This window comes from Rhopilema esculentum, chromosome 16, assembly GCF_057945365.1.
Source record: "Rhopilema esculentum isolate cy_ngs chromosome 16, ASM5794536v1, whole genome shotgun sequence".
NCBI lineage: Eukaryota > Metazoa > Cnidaria > Scyphozoa > Rhizostomeae > Rhizostomatidae > Rhopilema > Rhopilema esculentum.
The window spans coordinates 14970089-14989894 of record NC_142830.1 but is presented as its reverse complement, the minus strand read 5'-3'; the positions used below and the strand labels follow the sequence as shown (position 1 = coordinate 14989894).

Here is a 19806-nt window from a genome sequence, read left to right as displayed (position 1 = left end):
TAGTCTGCAATTTTAAGCTGTCATAATAATTTGGAAAGCACCAAGATTATTTCAAGACTCGATTAAGGAAGGTTCCTTTAAAAACAGAAAGAACAGTGTTCACATTTATTAAGTAACGAATGTTTTTCACTTTCTAAGAATTCCCCGTTACAAAAATGGGATGCCCGCCTTCTGCGCGTCCCGTTACAGACTTACCCAGAAAGAGGCTATAAAATTGTTCGACTTGCGAGGTAGATACATAATGGCAAAATGAATCACATGGACTAAAAGAAACATATGGGAAAGAAACAAACATCCTAGCCGGATACCTAAGGTAGGAAAACGTTGAATACATAGAAGAAAAGACCTAACGAAAGAAAGTAAGCAATTCTCTTACGTGCTTCTGTCATTATTTTCAGACTAATTTGCTTGGATGCAAAAATTCTACCAAGAACTTATACACAAAAGTGCAGATTGTGATGCAGAATATTCAACGCTATTACAATAAAACTGGGCTTTAGTTTAACATACATTTAACTGCTTCTTTTAAAATATCTAAATATCAGCTAGGCTTCTTTCAACAATTTTCTATTCAGTAGGTCACTCAAATTTGCAAATAGATCTTACCGCTCCTCCAGTATCAGTTCAGTTTATTTCATTCTTAACATTTCATACGTACAAATCATCAGTAATTAAAGTAAATTTGCACTTAACCTGATAAAACTAACTTTGTTCAATTTCATGTTGATAAATCCACACGTAGGCAAATGGTTTGTATAAACGAATAAGGATGACATTTTCAAACGAATTTATTAAAAGAGAAACCACATATTTATCAGGTCTTCAGAGAAAGGTAGATTACAAATACACCTACTATGTATTCACAAAGAAAGGAACCTTTTGTGATATTTAGATTTGCAGTTTCTTGGTGGAGAAGTAAGATTTTTTAGCTGCTTAGTATTTTCCCAAAGGAAAGAGATACCTGGCAACCCAAATAGGGATGAAACCATGGCACCGCATAGTTTCAGAAGCATGTGTCTGATATTTTGCAGGTATTTTCGATATTTTGATGGTATTACAAATGCAACGAATCAACTGAATATTATATCAAAAAAATACCCATTGAAGTTTTGTCTGTTTGATTTTACAACCCAGTGTGGAATCCATGTAACTTATGCTAAAGATATCCTGCATAGACCAACAATTTTCCATTTTCTTTCTATTGTTTATTTGCCTAATTCTGGTGTGAGCTTCACATGGATTCCACCTTGGATTACAAATAAACAAATAAATTTGGCTGGGCACAAACAAATATGAAATATGTAAATGAAGAAACTGGGAATTTTTCTGAAAAAATTAAGGGCAATCATTTACAAGTTCCTGACCATAGCCTCTTGTACGACAGTCAAAAAAATTTCTGGATCTGTGCCTGAGGGTTTAAATCAAAATTGTCTATTCTATATACTGAAGTGTGTTTTGGTTCTGTGAAGCTTAAAGTGTGGATGATATGAGCTTCAAGTTTGATCTTTGGCCCTGCATTTAGCTTGAATCTAGCATTAGTTTTCCAACCTGGATGTTATCAATCTAAATTTATTAGAATCCTTGAGCTATTAATTTTTTTCAATAATAGTTTTGAAAAAATTGAACATTTCAAATAACATTTGAAACATACTTACAATTTTGTTAAAGCTATCTTCACATTTGGTACAATTCAAATTGTAATAATTGCTAATATAGTTTAAAGCTGTGCTGGTTGTGTGTTACTGCATTTGCCTCTTTGACCAATCACAAATTTGAAAAAAATGTTTCAAGGTTCTAAAGGAATTTTTTATAAGAATCAGCTATCAAGGATTTGAAGTGACAGCTATTATCAACAGCATACAACTTGGAAGGTGGTGAGCTGACAGAGAATAAGCATAGTTAACTGAAAGTAATTTTTATCAAACATTTTTTCTATTATTCGTCAAATGTTGCCCAACTATGATTCTGTTTGGCAGAAAAAACAATAATTACCTGGATCATTAGAAATTTGATATAAAGTTTAATCTTTGTGCTTGACTCAACCCAAGAGGTATGAAATGAAAAGTGGTTGCCTTTAGGGTAGGGTAAAGGACAAATCTACTTTATGCCTTTTTAAGTTATATATATAGTAATGCATTGAGCTGCAAATGGAATATTGTGTTTGCAGTTTGCATTTGATGAAGCAGTTAGCATAACTGTTAAACAAAATGAATTTCCATCACAAAGTATTAACTATTAACATGCATCATGTTCAGGCATCTATTTATAACTTATAGATGTCATCACATCAGTTTTGTAACTTTTAGAGTAAATTAAAAATAATGATCATCCAGATTGGAATTGATCTGAATTTAAAATTCTAATTTAAAACATTGTAAACTAAAATGCATGGAACATATTAGATCTGTTGTTTTGAGGAGAATATGCCAACGAAGGGATTAAAATCTATGCTCAAGAGTCCCCACGTTTTCATCTTATCATGATTTAGACTTTTGAAATGGTTCTTATTAGAATTTTCTTGAGGTTTCCATGATTTCTAAACTTTCGTTGTTGGGATTCAAACAGCTACCAGAATTTGCTTATTCTCACATAGTTTCTGAAATAGCATTAAGTTCGAGGTGAAGTCAACCAAAAGAATCAGTGGAGAAATCTGAAGATCATTTTGTTTACCCATTCAAAATAACATACATACAGATTCTGGAAATGAAACTACATGTTATCCTGCCCCCCCCCCCTATTCTCTTTTGAAAGTTGTTATAAACATTTCCATTTCCTTTAATCATCATAAGACCCATTAATTTTCATGGTTGCACATATTTTATTAATATCAAATAGGGATCATGTTGCAGTTCAATTGATGGTTAAGGAACACCATAAGTAAAATTGATTACTGCCTTCTAGACTATGTGTGCTCTAATGGAAATTTAAATAGCAAGATAAATGCATCCATGAAAGGAAATCGCTTTAATCAGATCTGTAATAAAAATCTGCAGTTTCTCATGATTACTTTTAAAGTCAATTTTTTTACTCTAAATGAAAATAAAAATGATTAGACCATAGGATGTCATTAAAGGCAGAGGATGACAGAAGCAATATGAAATTCCTTCCAACAAGGAGCTAGAGCTACCAGATTTAGTGGCAAAAAAGCAAATGAAAGATCAACAAACAAGTACTTGGGAGTTTATCTTGATTCAACACTTACTAAAAACACAAAAGGCTGTTCCCAATTGCAATTGCTTTCAAAACTTTGCCTGAATTTAACCATCAATGCAGCCAAAGTAATATACAAAAGTATTGTTATTCCAGTGTTTACTTATTGTTAAACTGTTTATTGTGGAACAGCAATTTATCGAGAACATCATTTGGAAAACTCAACCGAATACACAAGCATGCTGCTTGCATAATCAATTACACTAATCAGCAATGTGTGAAGCTTTCATGGATAACGACATCTATAAAACATGGTGTATGTCAAATTTTCAGAAGATCTACAAGACTCATTTGGAAAGCAGTTTACTATACATTTTTATGGAATGTATATACTGAAACGACTTGTCCTGTTTAAGTATTTTATAAATAGAATGAAAAATGAAACCAATAGGCTTAAAGGAACTAAAAATATGGACCAATTTCTCTACAGCAATGAAGAAACAATTAAGAATCTGACAAATAGTATGAGGATATAAATGAAGCAGTACTGTCCTGTCAATAGAATGCAATTAGTAGGCAGAAAAAAGGGCTGCCTTATGCTGATTCTAACACTCTGCTATATTGAAAGAGTGTTGTGGTTACATGAATTTACTAGGACTTTAAGTGCTAGTAACATCATACTAAAACCATTTTCTCCAAAGCAAAATTTGAAATAAAGTTTTGAAATAAAAAAGAATACCTAAATTTATTCCCAACTGTTAATTGGATGATTTGCTATTTTAAGCAATATATTATTGACACAAACTTATAAAAAAGGGATTTTTCAAGCTTGTCAGTGAATGAAAGTTGATGAGCATCTTGTAGGTAAATGGGGCCTGCAAACCCACCTTTAGAATAATAGCTAGAGACGGTCCTTGCGAGAAATGTCAACTTGAATGGGTCATTCTTCTCTGCCCATAATCCTGAAACTGTTTTCTGAATACGTCTATATTGAATAACTTGCAACTGCTGCCCACAATGTTTGGTTTTTGGTACAGTCACTTTTGTTTAGTTGTGTTTTGTTTGCTCTGACTTTTGTAGTGAAAGTTTCCATAAAGTTTAGAATCTGTATTACAGAGCCCTAGCTTTTTTAAATTTAACTTACTAGTCTATCACCGTTAGAATTTTATTTCATTTATCAATCCAATTTCAGTAAGGTACAATGTGCCTAACTATTTTTGCACCCTTCACCGTTGAATAGCTTAACTAGCACTTTTTAGCTTCAGAACTCTTAACTTCAAGTTCTCCCCACATTGCTCAGTAATCATTGTTGCATTGCTCTTTTTATTGAAAATTTATACATATATTTTGTAGTGAATCAAAGCATATAAGTTAACCAGTGCTAATTTCCAACATAACGTAAATTTAGTCTCTATTCATAAACCTGCTTTTTTTAATCCAAGTTTCAACGCATTTTCAGGTATATAGGTCAAATATATGAAGGCTGATAGATAGACCTAAACATCCAAAATATTTCATTAAATTACCTTCTGCCAAGCTTTACGCATTTACCTAGTTTGTACTTTAAAGGTTTGAAATGGTGTTATTTTTCTTATCAAGGCGTGATGTCGGGATTGGAGCTTCTTTCAGCAGAAGGCCTTCGTCTTGATGGAAGAAAACCATTAGAGTTAAAGCAAATAGTTTGTAAGGTTGGTATTTTTAGCGAGGCTGATGGATCCGCAAGCATAGAGCATGGTAACACAAAGGCCATGTGTAGTGTCTATGGGCCACATGAGTGTGTCAATCGCGCAAAATCAGTTCACGACAAAGCAGTAGTTAATTGCGAATACAGTATGGCCACGTTTAGTACAAACTACAGGCGAAGTAGACCCACTGGCGATAGAAGATCAACTGAATTGACAATTGCACTGGAAAAAGTTTTTGAAGCTGCAATCATGACGAGTATATACCCAAGATCACAGATTGATATCTTCGTACAGGTATGATATTTGTGGCCTTTCATTAGACTTTTTAAGCAATTTGGGCTCACGTGTTTACAAGCAGAGATCATGAAAAATATTCCACTCTAAAACAATGTTACCAAAATGCAGGTTGATTTTGGATGGGTGATACGTAAATTCTAAAATTAATAGATTAGTTTTTGAATCTTTCCTGTTGCAAATCTAACTAAGTCTGTTAGGAATATTGTTTTCATTTGAACAATTTACTCATTTTTTTGTAATGCAAAACTAACGTGTCTGTCTATTGAATGTTTATGTAACATCTAAACTCCTTTTTTAGAGAGTGAGCCAAAGGTAATAAGAAAAACGAATACGATAGTTGTAATAAAGTGATAATAAAAATAATGAAAAATTTTCATTTAAATTCAATTTCACTACAATTACATACATTCTGCTGTCCTGTCTTTTAGCAGAATGAGTTCTTGACAGCAGATAGTGAAAAATTCTTTCATGAAAATAACCTCATTTTGGATCAATATGTTTCATTTAATATTTGCGACCTCTAGGAGAATCATCCTTGCCAAAAAAATATAATGCGAATTTATCATCTTGTGGGCCATGAAAATTCCCTTTCCGGGTCGGATTCTTGCCCGCGGGCCATAGGTTGCCTATCTCTGATCTAAGAGAAGATTTTTACAGCTATAGGATTAAACACCGCCGCATCGAAGGCTTCAAAACAGGGCAAATGCTTGAGCGTTTATTAAATGAAATACAGTAAAGTTTTCTATTGGTCCTTACCTCTACTTATTGACCACAAAAGATGAGTACACGACAAATATCCTATTTACTCAGAGTAACATAAAAGATCTGGAGATGTCCAAAATTAGAAACTTAAGATGACAATTGTAGCTGCTGGCTGACTTTTGCTTTTGTTCCTTGAAAGATTGGGCTTTTTTATCGCGTAATGTTATCCCATCGAGTGTTATTGACGTCAGTGAGATTGGGGTTTCAGTTTTACAGGGCAAGATAACGATAAAAGTCTGAAGATAGGAAGCAAAACTGCTGTAGAAGTAATCATATTTAAGGCATTAATAGTTCATTCTTTCTTTATCTCACTTGGTCTGCTAAACCTATATGTAATATGTTATTTACAGCGATTTTTGTGCTATGATAGACTTTTAATGGTTTCAACGGATACGCGGAAGGAAAGATATAAGCTAAATCCATCTCTAATTCTCGTCCCAGAGTGATATCATAATCTCAACGCCCGAATCGATAAAGGATATTCTCGTGTCATAAAGGCTTATCTTATCTCTTAGAATCATTTGAAAACCTGTCCTTCCACTATTTCTAGTGAACATAACAAAACGGTTTCCTTCAAGACATTTTGAGTCCTACTTTGGCATTTGGTGAATGCCAATTTTCATTTCTCTGATGTATATCCCTGATGCCTTATTCCAATGGTATTGAGAATGACGGGCGCTATGTCATGTTTTTCAAAGCTTTATGTCTGAGGGAATATCTGCTAGTGTAACTCTCTGTTAGTGCCAGTCTTCTTGACGCCATAACCTTTCCAATCTCGGATTTATGCCGGTGCTTCCCTTTTTTGATCTAATAGGAAATCTATTCGCTCTTCTTAAGCCGTTTTTGAGTCATTCCTAAGATTTTGTTTGCCTAGGATTGAGGATGCCACATCAGATCATTTAGAGTCTTTTTGTGTGCTTATTTTTAGACCATCAAGACGAGTCTTTGTAGTCAGTTTTCAATAGAATGCTTCTGACATCGTAGACTTATTGTTGCATTTGTCTTGAGTTTTTAGAAAAAGGTTTCACAGGCTTCCCAATGTGGAAAGCCATATGCTTCTAATAAAAAACAATCAACTTTTAACGGCACGTCAGACAACTTATTCTATAAAAACGATGCCAGAAAATATTCATAGTTTGGGGGCGATTGCATTAGTTTTTAGAAAAACAACTTTTTATAATCTTTAAATCTAAGTGATTTAGTACTAGAAGATGATTGATTTGAAAGGAATTCAAATCAAAACATCAAATCAAATCAAAAGGAACTCAAAACATCAAACAAGCTCTAAAGGCATTCCTTGAAGAACATCAAGAACGATGGACAAAATCCCTTCTCTCTCAAAGAGCCATCCCCTCATCAATGCTTAGCGAGTCAATGAAAAAGCTAAGCTTTACTTGGTCTTCTGTCCACAAGAAGATGCAAAAAATATGTTAATTTCACAGATCTCTATCTAAATAACACGCTTCCAACAACAAAAAACACGTGGCTTTGGGAACGTAGCCCCGCTCCTGGCTGTTCTTTTTGCATGCCACTTGAATCACTACTTCATGTCGTTGCAAGATGTCAAGTGTACCCGCAAGAGGGTCGCTACACTTGGAGACACAACTCTGTGTTAATTATAGCCAATACCCTCCAATCCATTGACTGTCCTTCATTATGCGTTGATTTACCTGGTTCATCTTCCCTTGTGTCATAACTGGATATTAATATCGCCCTAACTTGCTTCTTACAACCAAGAACAAATGTTTATACATAGTTATACATCTTATACAAATGTTGATACATAGTGGGCTTTGAAACACATTTTAAATTCCGATACTGCCAGGAAAGACTCAAAGTATTATCCATTCATTGCTCGTCTCTGATTCCAGTACCCTGACATTAGATTTGTTACTCTCTTTATCACCGGTCGTTGCATGTTTGGTACACCATGCAATTAACTCACTTCAAAGCTCAACGATCTCGGTCTTGCAACAAACCTTACACCAAACTACATCATTTCCAAAATCATAAACATGGCAGTTCAAACATCGTACTGCATCTTCTGTCATAGAAACAAATCACAGGATTCCGCTGAGTTTTCATCTTAACCTTGTTCTTGCTTAACCAAAAAGAAAAGAAGAATAAAAGGAAAGCAAAATTTTAGCCCTAACATTTGTATGCATGCTTTGTCCACTGTACCAGACCAGTCAATTGTAAGTTGCCAAATTATTGTGAGGCTTACAGTTGTGTTATTAAATAAAATTAATAAGAATGAAGTTTCAAAGAAATATAATTTGGCTGGCAAGGATAACCCTTTGTCTTAAGGAGTAACTCTTTGCAATAAGGAGTAACCCTTTGCAATAAGGAGTAACCCTTTGCAATAAGGAGTCAATTAAAAATACTAATTAAAAATGCAGTCAAAATACAAGTCCGTGTCAATGTTTTCTGACTAATTTGAATCCTTATGTGAATTCTATTATATCGGAATTTTTCTTCTATTTGTTTTGGTATTGGCTAACAAGTGAAATCGCTTTCTGTCTGGGTGGTGCAGTTTTATTGATCCATGTGCGTCAGTTGAGTCAAGCAAACAATTTACTGTGGCTTCTGGACAATTTGCTACCCTAATTAGCAATGTTAAAACCTGTTTTATGTTTTTGTTGTCTCGCGTGGGTGGTTACTTAGGGCTTGGTCTTATTAATTTCTTTATTCAAATTTTTAACTCTCATAAATGGATCAGTTTATTAATTAACAATTCCAAGTTAAGTTTAAATTCTATCACTTATCGTCACTTAGCAATGACGAGAAATCTTCATTTCTTATAATTTGTTTGTAATTCTCAGTTGTGAATGCCCCTGATCTTTATTTTTTGTTGCATTGTGGACCTCCTGAGTAGATTTGATCTCTTTTGATTAGTTTTATCTAAATGTGTGGTCAACTGCATTTTATCTGTACTTGTAATCTAAAATTTTCTTTTCCATACTTTTCTAGAGTCTTCCCATCAAATGTCGCTGTTTTAAAAGCCTAAATTGACATCGCTTGTCACATTGAAAACTTACATTAAGCTTTTGTCAAAAAATGTTTCTCAATAAAGATCATCGGGCATATATATTTTCTCTGACAATGCAAAAATCCACTTAAGTGAAAATGAGGGAGCATTCCTTGCTGAAGAATTGCCAACTTAATACATTGCTACACATCCCAAGACAACGATAGTTCATTTCTGAGGAGACTTAATAAGCAGCTTTAAGTAGATGAGAATAACTTTGCCCTTTATTGTTGCAATTTGGTCGTGCCTTCTCAACCCAAGAATAATACATATTTGTGTGTGCAATATTAGTCATTTTGCAGTTTTCGCATGTTGTGAACAATTATGGCCAATGATATATTCTACCGTATTATCTTTGTCGGTTCCATTGCTATATCAAATTCAATTGAGACAACCCAAATAGTCAATAGCATTCTAGCCAAGTAAATTCTATCCCTTCTTAAAGCACTATAAGCTATGCTGTGTTCCGGGAGCAATCTCAGAGGTTATTTAATTTGGTGTTCCTCAATGAGCCAATCTTGGTCTCTTTTCTGTTTATTCTTATCTCGAACATTCAGAGAATAACCTTTCTTGCAAAAAATATGTTTTCAAATAACAACAAGGAATAGAAATGGAATTGTCACACAAAGTTAATCGGATGTCCCAATTGTCACAGATGTCCCAGGTGTCACGGGTGTCCCAATCGTCACAGATGTCCCAATTGCAAACTTGCTTTGTTGCTACGAAGTTTTGAAGCTTGATATGGAATGAGCGAAATTTCAATTTTGAAATGGATACTTGAAAAATCATTCTCAAATGGAGTTAAAAAAATTCATTTTTTACAGAAGAAATAATCATTTCCAAATTAGTAAGAATAACTCTTTTGAAAAAAAAGTAAACAGAAAGCTTTTTGAGAAAAAAATAACCTTTCAAAATTAAAAACGTTTTAGAAAAATTTTAAATTTTAATATGGTTTTTGAATATTAATTATAAATTTAGATATTTGTTTGGATTTTTATTAAGAATTTGTGGCTTTCCACATGTAGCCAGTGAAAATATTTACCAATAAGAATGTTTTGAACAATAATTTCTAGAGATTTCATTTTGAACTTGTGGTCATTCAGGTGAATGAGATTTTTGGTTTCAGAACTTAGTATTAATATTCTTTGCTTCGCTTTTTTACGAAATTAAATGAAATGATTAACTTAAAAAAAGTTTGCTCTCAAGAACTTTTTTAATTCGTTTTAAAACTCCCTGTTTTCCTTATTTTTCCAGTATTGAACCACTTTTTTATAGCATTAATTGTGAAAAGATACGAAACTGATGTTTCCTTCGCAAATAAATATGGCGGCTAATAACTATAACTATCGTCTTGAAAGTTTAAATCTCTACCAACATTGATTTTATCTGATCTGAAAAACCCTTTAACCGTGTGGTTTAGTCACAAACTCTTTATGTACATGAATCTTTAAATTTGATCTCTCCTTGCTTTTTTTGCATATTTTCAAGTTTAGACATCTGTTCATCAGTATGTTACATAGCAGGTTTTTTAAATTGATGTTTTTATAACACAACTTGCAACATGGTTTGAGATCTGTTGGATAGGCCAGTGGCAAAACCTGGAGAGCAAGATACCCTATCATTAGCCAATCTCCTTTGGTTATAAATTCAACCATAAACTTAGTTGAATCTATTTCCATCTAAATAACGCCTGAAATAGACCATATTACCATGGCTTTGTCATTAAATGTTTTCCAAAAAATCTGACAAATTTCGCCACCAAATATTCTGTAACATTTTATCATTTTTTTCTTAACCAAAGACAAAGCCGAGTGTAATAGCTTGGCATTTCCTGGTTTTTTCAACATTGTTTGAAAAAATTTTATCTAAATCTCTGCTGAATCTAATAACAGCCAAGATATGACGAGGTTTTGTCTGAAGTTACAACCTGTATGAAGCTTTAAAGGAATAAAAATGATCTCAGAGGTATCTAAGTACACCCTTTCTTACCCAATATACCAATACAACTTACGGCCTCGTTTTGGAAATTTCTCCAAATTTAATTATGTGACTTTTTTAAGCCCAGATTTGGTTTTATCACCAAAATTTTAGACCGGAAACAATTCATACTATTTGTGCTTGTATTTTAGATTTGACAGAGATTTGAAGTTAGCAATCTTATAAGGGATTTGACCACAAAAATCATTTACCGGTGAAATCAAATCCCCCCCCCCCCCTCTAGTCGCCAATTACGGTCAAAGCTCTTATAATTTTTTATCTTTATGTCGTCATAAAATCAATATCGTGAGCAATACCATAATGAAAACTTCCATGTAGATTAAAATCATTGCTCTCAATCCGAATCTGAGGTCAAAAGGTTTGTATAAAAGAATTCGAAGAATTTTTCAAAATGAGGTCGTATGTCGAATTGGTGTATTATCGTTGGACGGATATTGCTTAAAACATTTTTCTTTTCTGAGAGGAATGCGCACCCTCTTTCAAATCGAAATGCCAGTCACGTTGATTCTAAGATATGTTGAGGCTTTATTTGAGATCGTTAAGGATTTATTGATTGCAAGGAACTACTAAAAAACAAGCTTAAAACTACGAAAATTGAAATTATTTTTGATAACGACAAGAACTTTTTCAAAAACATGCTCATGACCTTTGATATTACTATTAACGAATAGTTCCTTTATTACTGAATGAGATCATTTTATCAAATACAGCAAACATTAAAAACTCTAAAAAAAGTTCCTTGGAAATCTGTTTCGTCCTCATGGCCGCAGGATATCACAGCTCTTTTTAAGTGAATACCATTAATGTTAGTAAACATTTAGTTCTAATAACTGAAAATGGCCTTTTTGATATGCTAAGATGTCTTATATCACAATGTCGTTGACTTGTATGCTGAGCCCAATGACTTTCTCACAATACAAGCTACCTTTTGTATCTCCATCCTCTTGATCCTTCAGCAAATTTGCTACCACGTATTATCTTGTTACTTTGTACAGTGCTCTTCTCTCTTAAGAACGGCTGCCCTCGTATCAATCTCGGAGCCAGAGTAATGAGCCAGTCCACAACTGGATTATTTTGCGGAGTTCTGATGACCAATTCGAAGGATATCATTTGAGCATTAGACAATAGCTTCATCCCCCCAAGATAATCCTGACTCAGCCCGAGGGTAGACTGTAAGCACCAGACCGAACTTCTGCAACCACAGCTTTTCACTGTTCCACAAAACAACAGCCATACTTCCTTTATATAATCACAAAGGTACCCTCTTCCTGATCGTTTGGTTAAGACAAATTCGTCGCTCATTAGGCCTTAGGGATCGGGACAACTTGTTTTATCCAGGATTATTTGGCGAGTGTATCCGATGACCTGGAGGTTTTTCTATCACGTGAAGGAGCTAAATTGCCATCGCGATGTTTCAGCGCAGCCCCAAAAAGGCTGCAAAAAGCAATATAGAATATTTATTGTGCTTGATCGAAAAGCAGTTTATTTGTTTATGATGAAAATGCTTTGATTCCCATGGTTTCTCGATTTAAGTATCAAGGATAGTTTGAAAGTGCAGTTGATGCAATTGAGTTCGATATCACAGTTGGATCCCTGATACCGAATCAAAAGCGAGCAGGTTTTTAGCAAACCATGTGATCCAAAGATGTAAGAATATTTTACAAATATATATGAATTAACAATGTGCTGCTATCCACACAAAAACAATTCCCGGCATCAGTGGATTATGATACATTTACGTTCATTCAAATCGCAATATTTGAGCAAAACTTTAAACGTTAAATTGTCGTTTCTCAAAGATCACGTGACTTTTTAAGAAGTTTCAAATGAGGATATCTTCTAGGGTGCAGTGGATTTTTTCGTTCTTCCTACTTAATTACATTATTTCTTGAGAAATCGTCAAGAAACTTTTTCTTGTCGCGACTTCTATCCTTCTATAAAACAGAGCTATCATTGAATTAACTTTCACGATGAGTGATACATCTTAATTTGCTGACCTTTTTGTTTTGGCAAATTTTGTGGAGGGGAACCTGCCACATATTATCGAAACGCAATTTAACATCAACTGAGAAATGACCTCATGTTTGTTGACACATTCTTGGCTCAAGTCAGTTTTGCAGTCAAGAATCCCAGTTTATGAAGCATTCCTTGAACAAGCCACAATCCTAACATTGATCTGTGGATGTTTTCCTCGTAATTTATGTGTTTTGCGGACACTTTGAGAATTTCTGCCCTCAGTAGCCGAAACTAAACGTTAGAAAAAATGACAGTTTCATTCATATTCACTTTGTTGTTTGTGTTAATGAATGGCTCACGAGGTTGAAAAACATCATTACTAACAGCTGTTTCTGTCTTTGATCCCGATGAAGTCTAATATAATTGTATTTTAAATGATGTAAATTGATATGATTAAACAAACAGTGTTCGTCGGAAAATTCAGTACATAGGGTGTGGCGGTTGACTTAGAGATAGCCAGCCTTATGCAAATCGACGTCCAAATATTTTTGACCTGGTCTGGGTTTGGCTGCCAACATTTAATCAAGCCTCGGGCTTGCGTTGACATAGGCTTTGCTGTGGAAACTGAATTGGAAACTTAAAGGAATTTGATTTCTAAAAGCAACTATTATAGTGTTTCTTGAAAAGCTGGTGCCTATTTTTATTTCACCATTTTTTTTCCTCTGACTTTTTAAAATTCTTAAATATCTATATATACTTCTACCTATATCTATATATATATGTATATATTTATATATATTACCTATATATATATATAATATATATCTTAAGATATACATATCTTAAATATCTATATATATTTATATAAAATATCACCCTCGTGGAAAGAATTTTCCCCCTGTCAGCATTTGCCTTATGATTATATATCTATGGTTTAAATGGCTCTGATGAAGGCTTTAAGCCGGAACAGAAGAAACTAAAACTGCCTTGGCTACGGTGAGATCTCCAGTGTTGGCTTCGGAGATTCATCGCTCATTTCATTAGGCCGTTTGGCTCAGTGGAATGAGCGTGGTTTTTCGACGCAGCAAACTGGAGCTCGATACCAACCAAGAGTGGTTCGATACAATTGGGCAGCACCCTTGTGGAAAGAATTTTCCTCCTGTCAGCATTTTTCCTTATGATTAAATATATATAATTATATAAAACGTCAGAATAGGTTCCGAAAAAACACGTTAGAAAAATATATACCCAGTTGTGGATCGAAATAGGCCAATCAGAAAAACGCAAGCACAAGACCGGTATAGTTGACCAATCAGTGCCGCGAGCCTACAGAAAAATTATCAATGGAGTCCAAGAGAGAAAACGAACTCCTTTTGTCTACACAATGGCGGCTTTTTCGTTTTTATGTAGATTGACTCCAAAACTGCTAGATGGAAGGACGACCGGGCTCTGCCAATTATCCGAAACATGTCGTCATTATAGAGTTTTGCACAATCTGGGTTGTCTAAAAGATGTTGACCAATGGCAGAATCACTTGTTTTAACAGTGTTTCTAGACCTACAAGATCGAGGAGGCTGTTCTCTTTGAGGGGCAGTTTTGTTTCGTATGTTGGAAGGAACATGCTGTTTTATCCTATCCCCCAATCTTTGGGTTGTGCGCCCTACGTAGCCAGAATCACACTGGCACGTAAATTCATAAATGACGGAACTTTTTTGTTTGGTAGGGACGCAATCCTTTTGTTTGGTAGGGACGCAATTCCATCCATTCATCCAGAATACGGAGTTTTTACAAGATTAAATTGAGGAGATGTTTCTAGTTAACTATTCAATTCAATTCAATTCAAAATATCATTCAGCAATATTTTTACAATTTTAAAGTTCCAGCTACAATTCAAAGTTTACATTAAAAAATATAGGCATGATGAAATCAATAAGTGTTATAGGACACTGAGACGAGCAGTATGGTTATCAGTCCCTGTTCTGTGTTTAAATCACTTACTACAATATAGGGATTCGCTCACACAAAAATGTTGCGATATCAATTCAGTTTAACAATTTTATTTAATCAAATGCGCGAAAAAGATTTTATGTTCAGATACCCGCTGGTGAAGAGGAATATTTATTGTTCTGCTTTTTTAAGCCTTATCCACGAGGGATGTGTTTTTTGTACCTTGCATTTGCAACAATGATGCGTGTTTTGTGTTGCTGACTTCTGATCTTCCAATCAAATCCCTTCTTCTTGTCTCAGGCTTTAAATGTGTAAGTGTTGTCCTCACATTTACATTTTTACAATCTTCAGAGAACGTAATCCACAGTTTTCTCCATGTTGAAATGTATTGTCTTATTTTGAAGCAATATTGTTTTATGTTTTATGAATTTTCTTGTTCTCTAGGTATTACAGTCTGACGGAGGAAATTTATCTGCGTGCATTAACGCTGCCACATTGGCATTAATCGATGCGGGAATTCCAATGAAGGATTTTGTCAGCGCCTGTACAGCAACGTATGCCAACGAAACGGCGCTAGTTGATTTGAACCAACTTGAGGAGATTTCCAATGCGCCAACTTTGACACTTGCAATGCAGCCTAAACTGAACACTGTCACCTTGTTCCAAATGGACTCGAGGCTGCATCTGGATAATCTTGAAAGCATCTTAGAAGCCGCTAAGAAAGGCTGCAAGGACATTTTCACTATTCTTCAAAGAACGATTAAAGATACTTTAGTTCATAATACTGCAAAGTAGGGGCTTTAGCGAATGAACGATCTCTAGATGAAACAGTTTTCTGTGAGGCATATTGTAACGCAAAAAAGTTGAAAAACGGTTGGAATTGAACTGATAAAGAGGACTTCTTGTTTGATTAAGGGGGCACTTATGAAAAATGTCAAAGGATTCTGTGTCTCTCATGTTCTAATCCCAATGCCAAAGTATTACATATTTATATCAAACAATTTCGCTGGTTGGATTGTATTAAGTTGTCTTTTCAATGACTAGTTTTTTGCCTATTTTTATAGTCTACTATGTCCTACTTCTTGCAGCTAGAGTCCGTTTATGCTTTAATGGTTCACCTAAATTTTTGGTACGATGTAAGTTTGTTACAATAAGATGTTCACTCTTTTTTATAACTGATAAAATGAGAAATATCTTTATGCGACTTGTTTCTTGACTTGCGACTTGACTTCGTCCCTTTATGCGACTTGTTTCTCATGAAGACAACTTTTATTTAATAGTTACTTTCGCTGCTTTTCATCTCTATCTCTAGAGAAATGGTATTTTTCATTTCTTTCTCTTGACAATTGGCTTAATACGTGCAATGTCAGTTTTTTTTTTCGCTTCCATTTGAAATTGAAGAATAAAGCCGCCACTACAAGAAGTTACCCTTATCCATATTGTGCTTTTGATGCTATCTGTCCGTAGGTCTCATTGCCTGTACTGGCCTAAGCCTACTATGGTAATGGAGGGTAGTGAGGCATGTCAGAGACACGCGGTGGGTTTATTGCTTGTCGTGTGCAGAAGGAGTACTTCTTTTCCCACTAGCAAAGCCAACTTATTTTGTTAGTCTTTTTAAGATTTTGTGTTGATGATTTTCTTATCAGCCTCGTATCAGTGTGAAACGATGTAGCCTCGTATCAAACCACGTGAAAACGAAACATTCAGAAAACCACGATTTTACACACACAACTGCAATGCAGACACAAAACACTCGTTTCCTCTTGAAAGGTTACATTGAGCAATTGGTACAGATTAAAAGACCTTGTGTAATAATTTATTAAGATCATGTATGATATTAGTGGCTTTAAGATAAAAGCAAAGCCTTTTTAATTGTTTTGACAGATATCTTTGTGTGTGGTTACGCCGTTCATTCCCTTCACCCACATATAACAAATTAACATCTTTATCAACGAGATTTCTTTCTGACAAACCCTATAGGTTGCAATTCTAATCAGAATTTCCTTACTTTAAAGCCAGACCGAAAAAAGTCGCTTAACTGATATATCGAACAGTATTTATTCATTCAAAGTCTTAGCAGCCATGACAACTAAGTGAATCTAGATTGGATACAGTTTAAGTAAAACCGCTTAATTTTTTCCTTCTTAGTGATTGTTTATTGGGTGAATGTGATTGTCACCATTTTGCAGCTGCTGATTTTTTTGACTAGATCAGAAGTATGCTCGCCCTCGCAATTTTGTCTCCGATGGTAACTTCATTATAAAGTGGAATCCGGTTAGAACGAATTCTGCATAGTCCAAGAAAGAGTTCGTAATATCGGGAGTTCGTTATACCGAGTGCTTGTCATACAGGGAGTTCTCCAAAGGGCCGGCCAGACAGACATTCGTCATAACGGGAGGTACGCAATAAGCAGGGTTCATAACTGCGGCATTCTAATGTATCCTTATTGGAAGTGGATTTTTTAAAGGCTTAGCAATATGTCTTTACAAGATCTTCCCCTCGTTCCCAGTCCCTAACTTTTTCTACGAGTCTAGTATTCTCGGAAGTGTAACTTGTGAAAAATATTGCGCAATTCAAAGTTCATGTCTAATAGCTGAATGAATGAACTAGTCGATGCAATGTGTCACTAGAGTCGTAGATAAGTAAGTAATTACAAAAATACAAATTATTTTCAGTCACTTTAATTTGCTCTGTGTTCTGGAAGATCCACTGCTTTTTTCAAAGGTAAAATGTTTTATCTTTCATATAACTATTAGGGTGCTCAAACGATTTTGCCCGAATGTTTAAATTAGTTCTGAAAATTATGAATGGTGCGATCCTAGTTGAAACATACTAAGGAGGTAAAAGCGGCATTGAAAAGAACTGGCCACTCTACCACACAATGCCACTCACAATGCCATGGCTCAGAACGATGCGCCCCTAACAGCGCATTCCTCAACGTTCGATATCGAATACGGGACACTTAACTTTACCTTTTTTATGGTCCTTTGCTCAAGACTTGAATATTTTGATATACTGTCCACAAATGTAATTTTGTGACACTTTGAAAGCCGTAGCAAATTATTCTTGTTTCTGAGTAGGTTATAAAAATTCTTTTGATTGAAGATATCTTTCATAATAGTTGGGTTAAATTCATTGATTTCAGACATCTCTACCAAATGTAACTGCATGTTGCATCGATGTTACATTAAAGTTTCCGAAAACGTTTAAAGATGAAATTCTTTTAAAGCTTTAGAAATTCTGTTTTTTAACCACTATACGCAATTTAAAAAAACTGCTAAATGATTCTATTTCCTTTCATTTTGTAGCCCTGCTATTGAGGATCTATACTATGTGAAAATAACTGAATTGAAATGAAAGAGAGGTTTTGCAACTTGACTTGATCGATTTTTGACCCCCAATTTGACTTAATCAAAGCTCACTTAAGGAAAGACGGTCCAGTATGCAAAATACTTCGGTCAAAAAATCTAAACAAACTTAAATTTCGGACAACTTAAGTTTCGTTTGTCCGAAAATTTGATCGCCCGAAAATTTATTAAAGATCACTATCAGGTTACAACGGCTGACATATCAGTGAACTTACTGTTAAAAAGTATCAGATGTCATTTATATTTATTGGCCTTTTCTACCAATAGTTTCCAGTGTTAAACTATCATCCTCTAAGCGTGCAGTTTTTGCAACAAGTGGATCCTAAGATATACTTTGAAAGATTTCATGACAGCGTTTCGTGTTTGCCCCAAGTCCTTCTTATCAATGCTAGTTTCGAAAGTTTGTTAAAGTTTAGTGAGCATGTTTTGCATTGTAACCCTTTTTTAATCCACGCAGTTGTGAGGGGTCGAGGTTTTCGCCCACTTGTAGTTTTTTATGCTATTTAAAAACTAGTAGTTTAGAAATTCAGTGTTGCTTATTGTTTCAACAATTCGAAGGCAAGAAAGAAAAGTCTTCTTTGCCAGCTTAAAGTAAATAGCAAGACCAACAAGATTTGCTGCGAGTCAAAATATGTAACTAATGTTAATTGAAAGCTGACTTTCATGGAACGACGGAAAGAAGTGCTTGAAAGGAGACTGATATTGTAGCAATAAAGATTATTTGAATCGCAAAATAAAAATGTCAAAAATTATTTCCTCAATCTACCAAATGCTGAAAATATTGAAGAAACCTCTTGCATAAAAAGGTCTTTAATGCAATCGATACGGTCATATTTTAATTAAACTCTTCTCGAGAAAAATTTGTAACATTCTGGAACATATAGTCTGCTAGATTTTTATTTAGAGATTTCATACAAAATACAGAGTATACTTTAACTCCTGTCTGGGATTTCCAATCTTCAAAGTCGATTAATGTCTAGCTAACAAAATTTCAAACCAAACGATGTGATAATCCTAGGGGGCTTTTCGCCATTAGAACGATATTTATCATGTTTGAAAAGATATTTCTTAGATTTTCTTAGCTCGGGATCATTTTCAAATTGAAGCTGGTTGACAGAGGTTCCCACAGAAAAAAATATCACCTCAATTCGAGGAGGCCTCTCCGCTCTAAACATCTCTCAAATTCACTATCAATGTCTAATGTTGTTGAGATCAAATTTGTTCTGACGCTAACTTGTATATTGCAGATGGTATTCTTAGCTGCTTAAGGTCGACAGATTTATAGCAAACTGATGCACTTGCTTTGTCCCGTGTCTTTTCTCTTGTCTTGTCCCTTGTCTTGTCTCTTGTCTTGTCTCTTGTCTTGTGTCTGGCCTTGTCTCTTGTCCTGTCTCTTGTCCTGTCTCTTGTCTTGTCTCTTGTCTTGTCTCTTGTCTTGTCTCTTGTCTTGTGTCTGGCCTTGTCTCTTGTCCTGTCTCTTGTCTTGTCTCTTGTCTTGTCTCTTGTCTTGTCTCTTGTCTTGTCTCTTGTCATTTCTCTTGTCTTTTCTCTTGTCTTGTCTCTTGTCTTGTCTCTTGTCTTGTGTCTGGCCTTGTCTCTTGTCCTGTCTCTTGTC

At 34.8% G+C, this 19806-nt stretch overlaps 1 protein-coding gene across 2 annotated transcripts; it reads left to right on the top strand.

Annotated features, from left to right (window-relative positions):
* The first annotated feature begins 185 nt into the window (after nucleotides 1–185).
* Nucleotides 186–16022, top strand: LOC135682584 (exosome complex component RRP41). Of its 2 annotated transcripts, none has more exons than XM_065197547.2 (3): nucleotides 186–313; nucleotides 4750–5129; nucleotides 15268–16022. In XM_065197547.2, the coding sequence occupies exons 2-3, from the start codon at nucleotides 4755–4757 to the stop codon at nucleotides 15616–15618; spliced, it is 726 nt and encodes a 241-aa protein (XP_065053619.2). In that variant the 5' UTR covers nucleotides 186–313; nucleotides 4750–4754; the 3' UTR covers nucleotides 15619–16022. The 2 variants fall into 2 exon arrangements, with proteins under 2 accessions (XP_065053619.2, XP_088969251.1); XM_089113125.1 differs by having other exon boundaries at nucleotides 221–359.
* Nucleotides 16023–19806: the final 3784 nt, after the last annotated feature.

What these genes read in the sequence shown, in the direction of transcription:
- LOC135682584 (XM_065197547.2), top strand. Translation starts at nt 4,755, where the DNA reads ATGTCGGGATTGGAGCTTCTTTCAGCAGAAGGCCTTCGTCTTGATGGA. An exon ending in AGATTGATATCTTCGTACAG is followed by an intron (nt 5,130 to 15,267) that starts GTATGATATTTG and finishes CTTGTTCTCTAG; the next exon opens with GTATTACAGTCTGACGGAGG.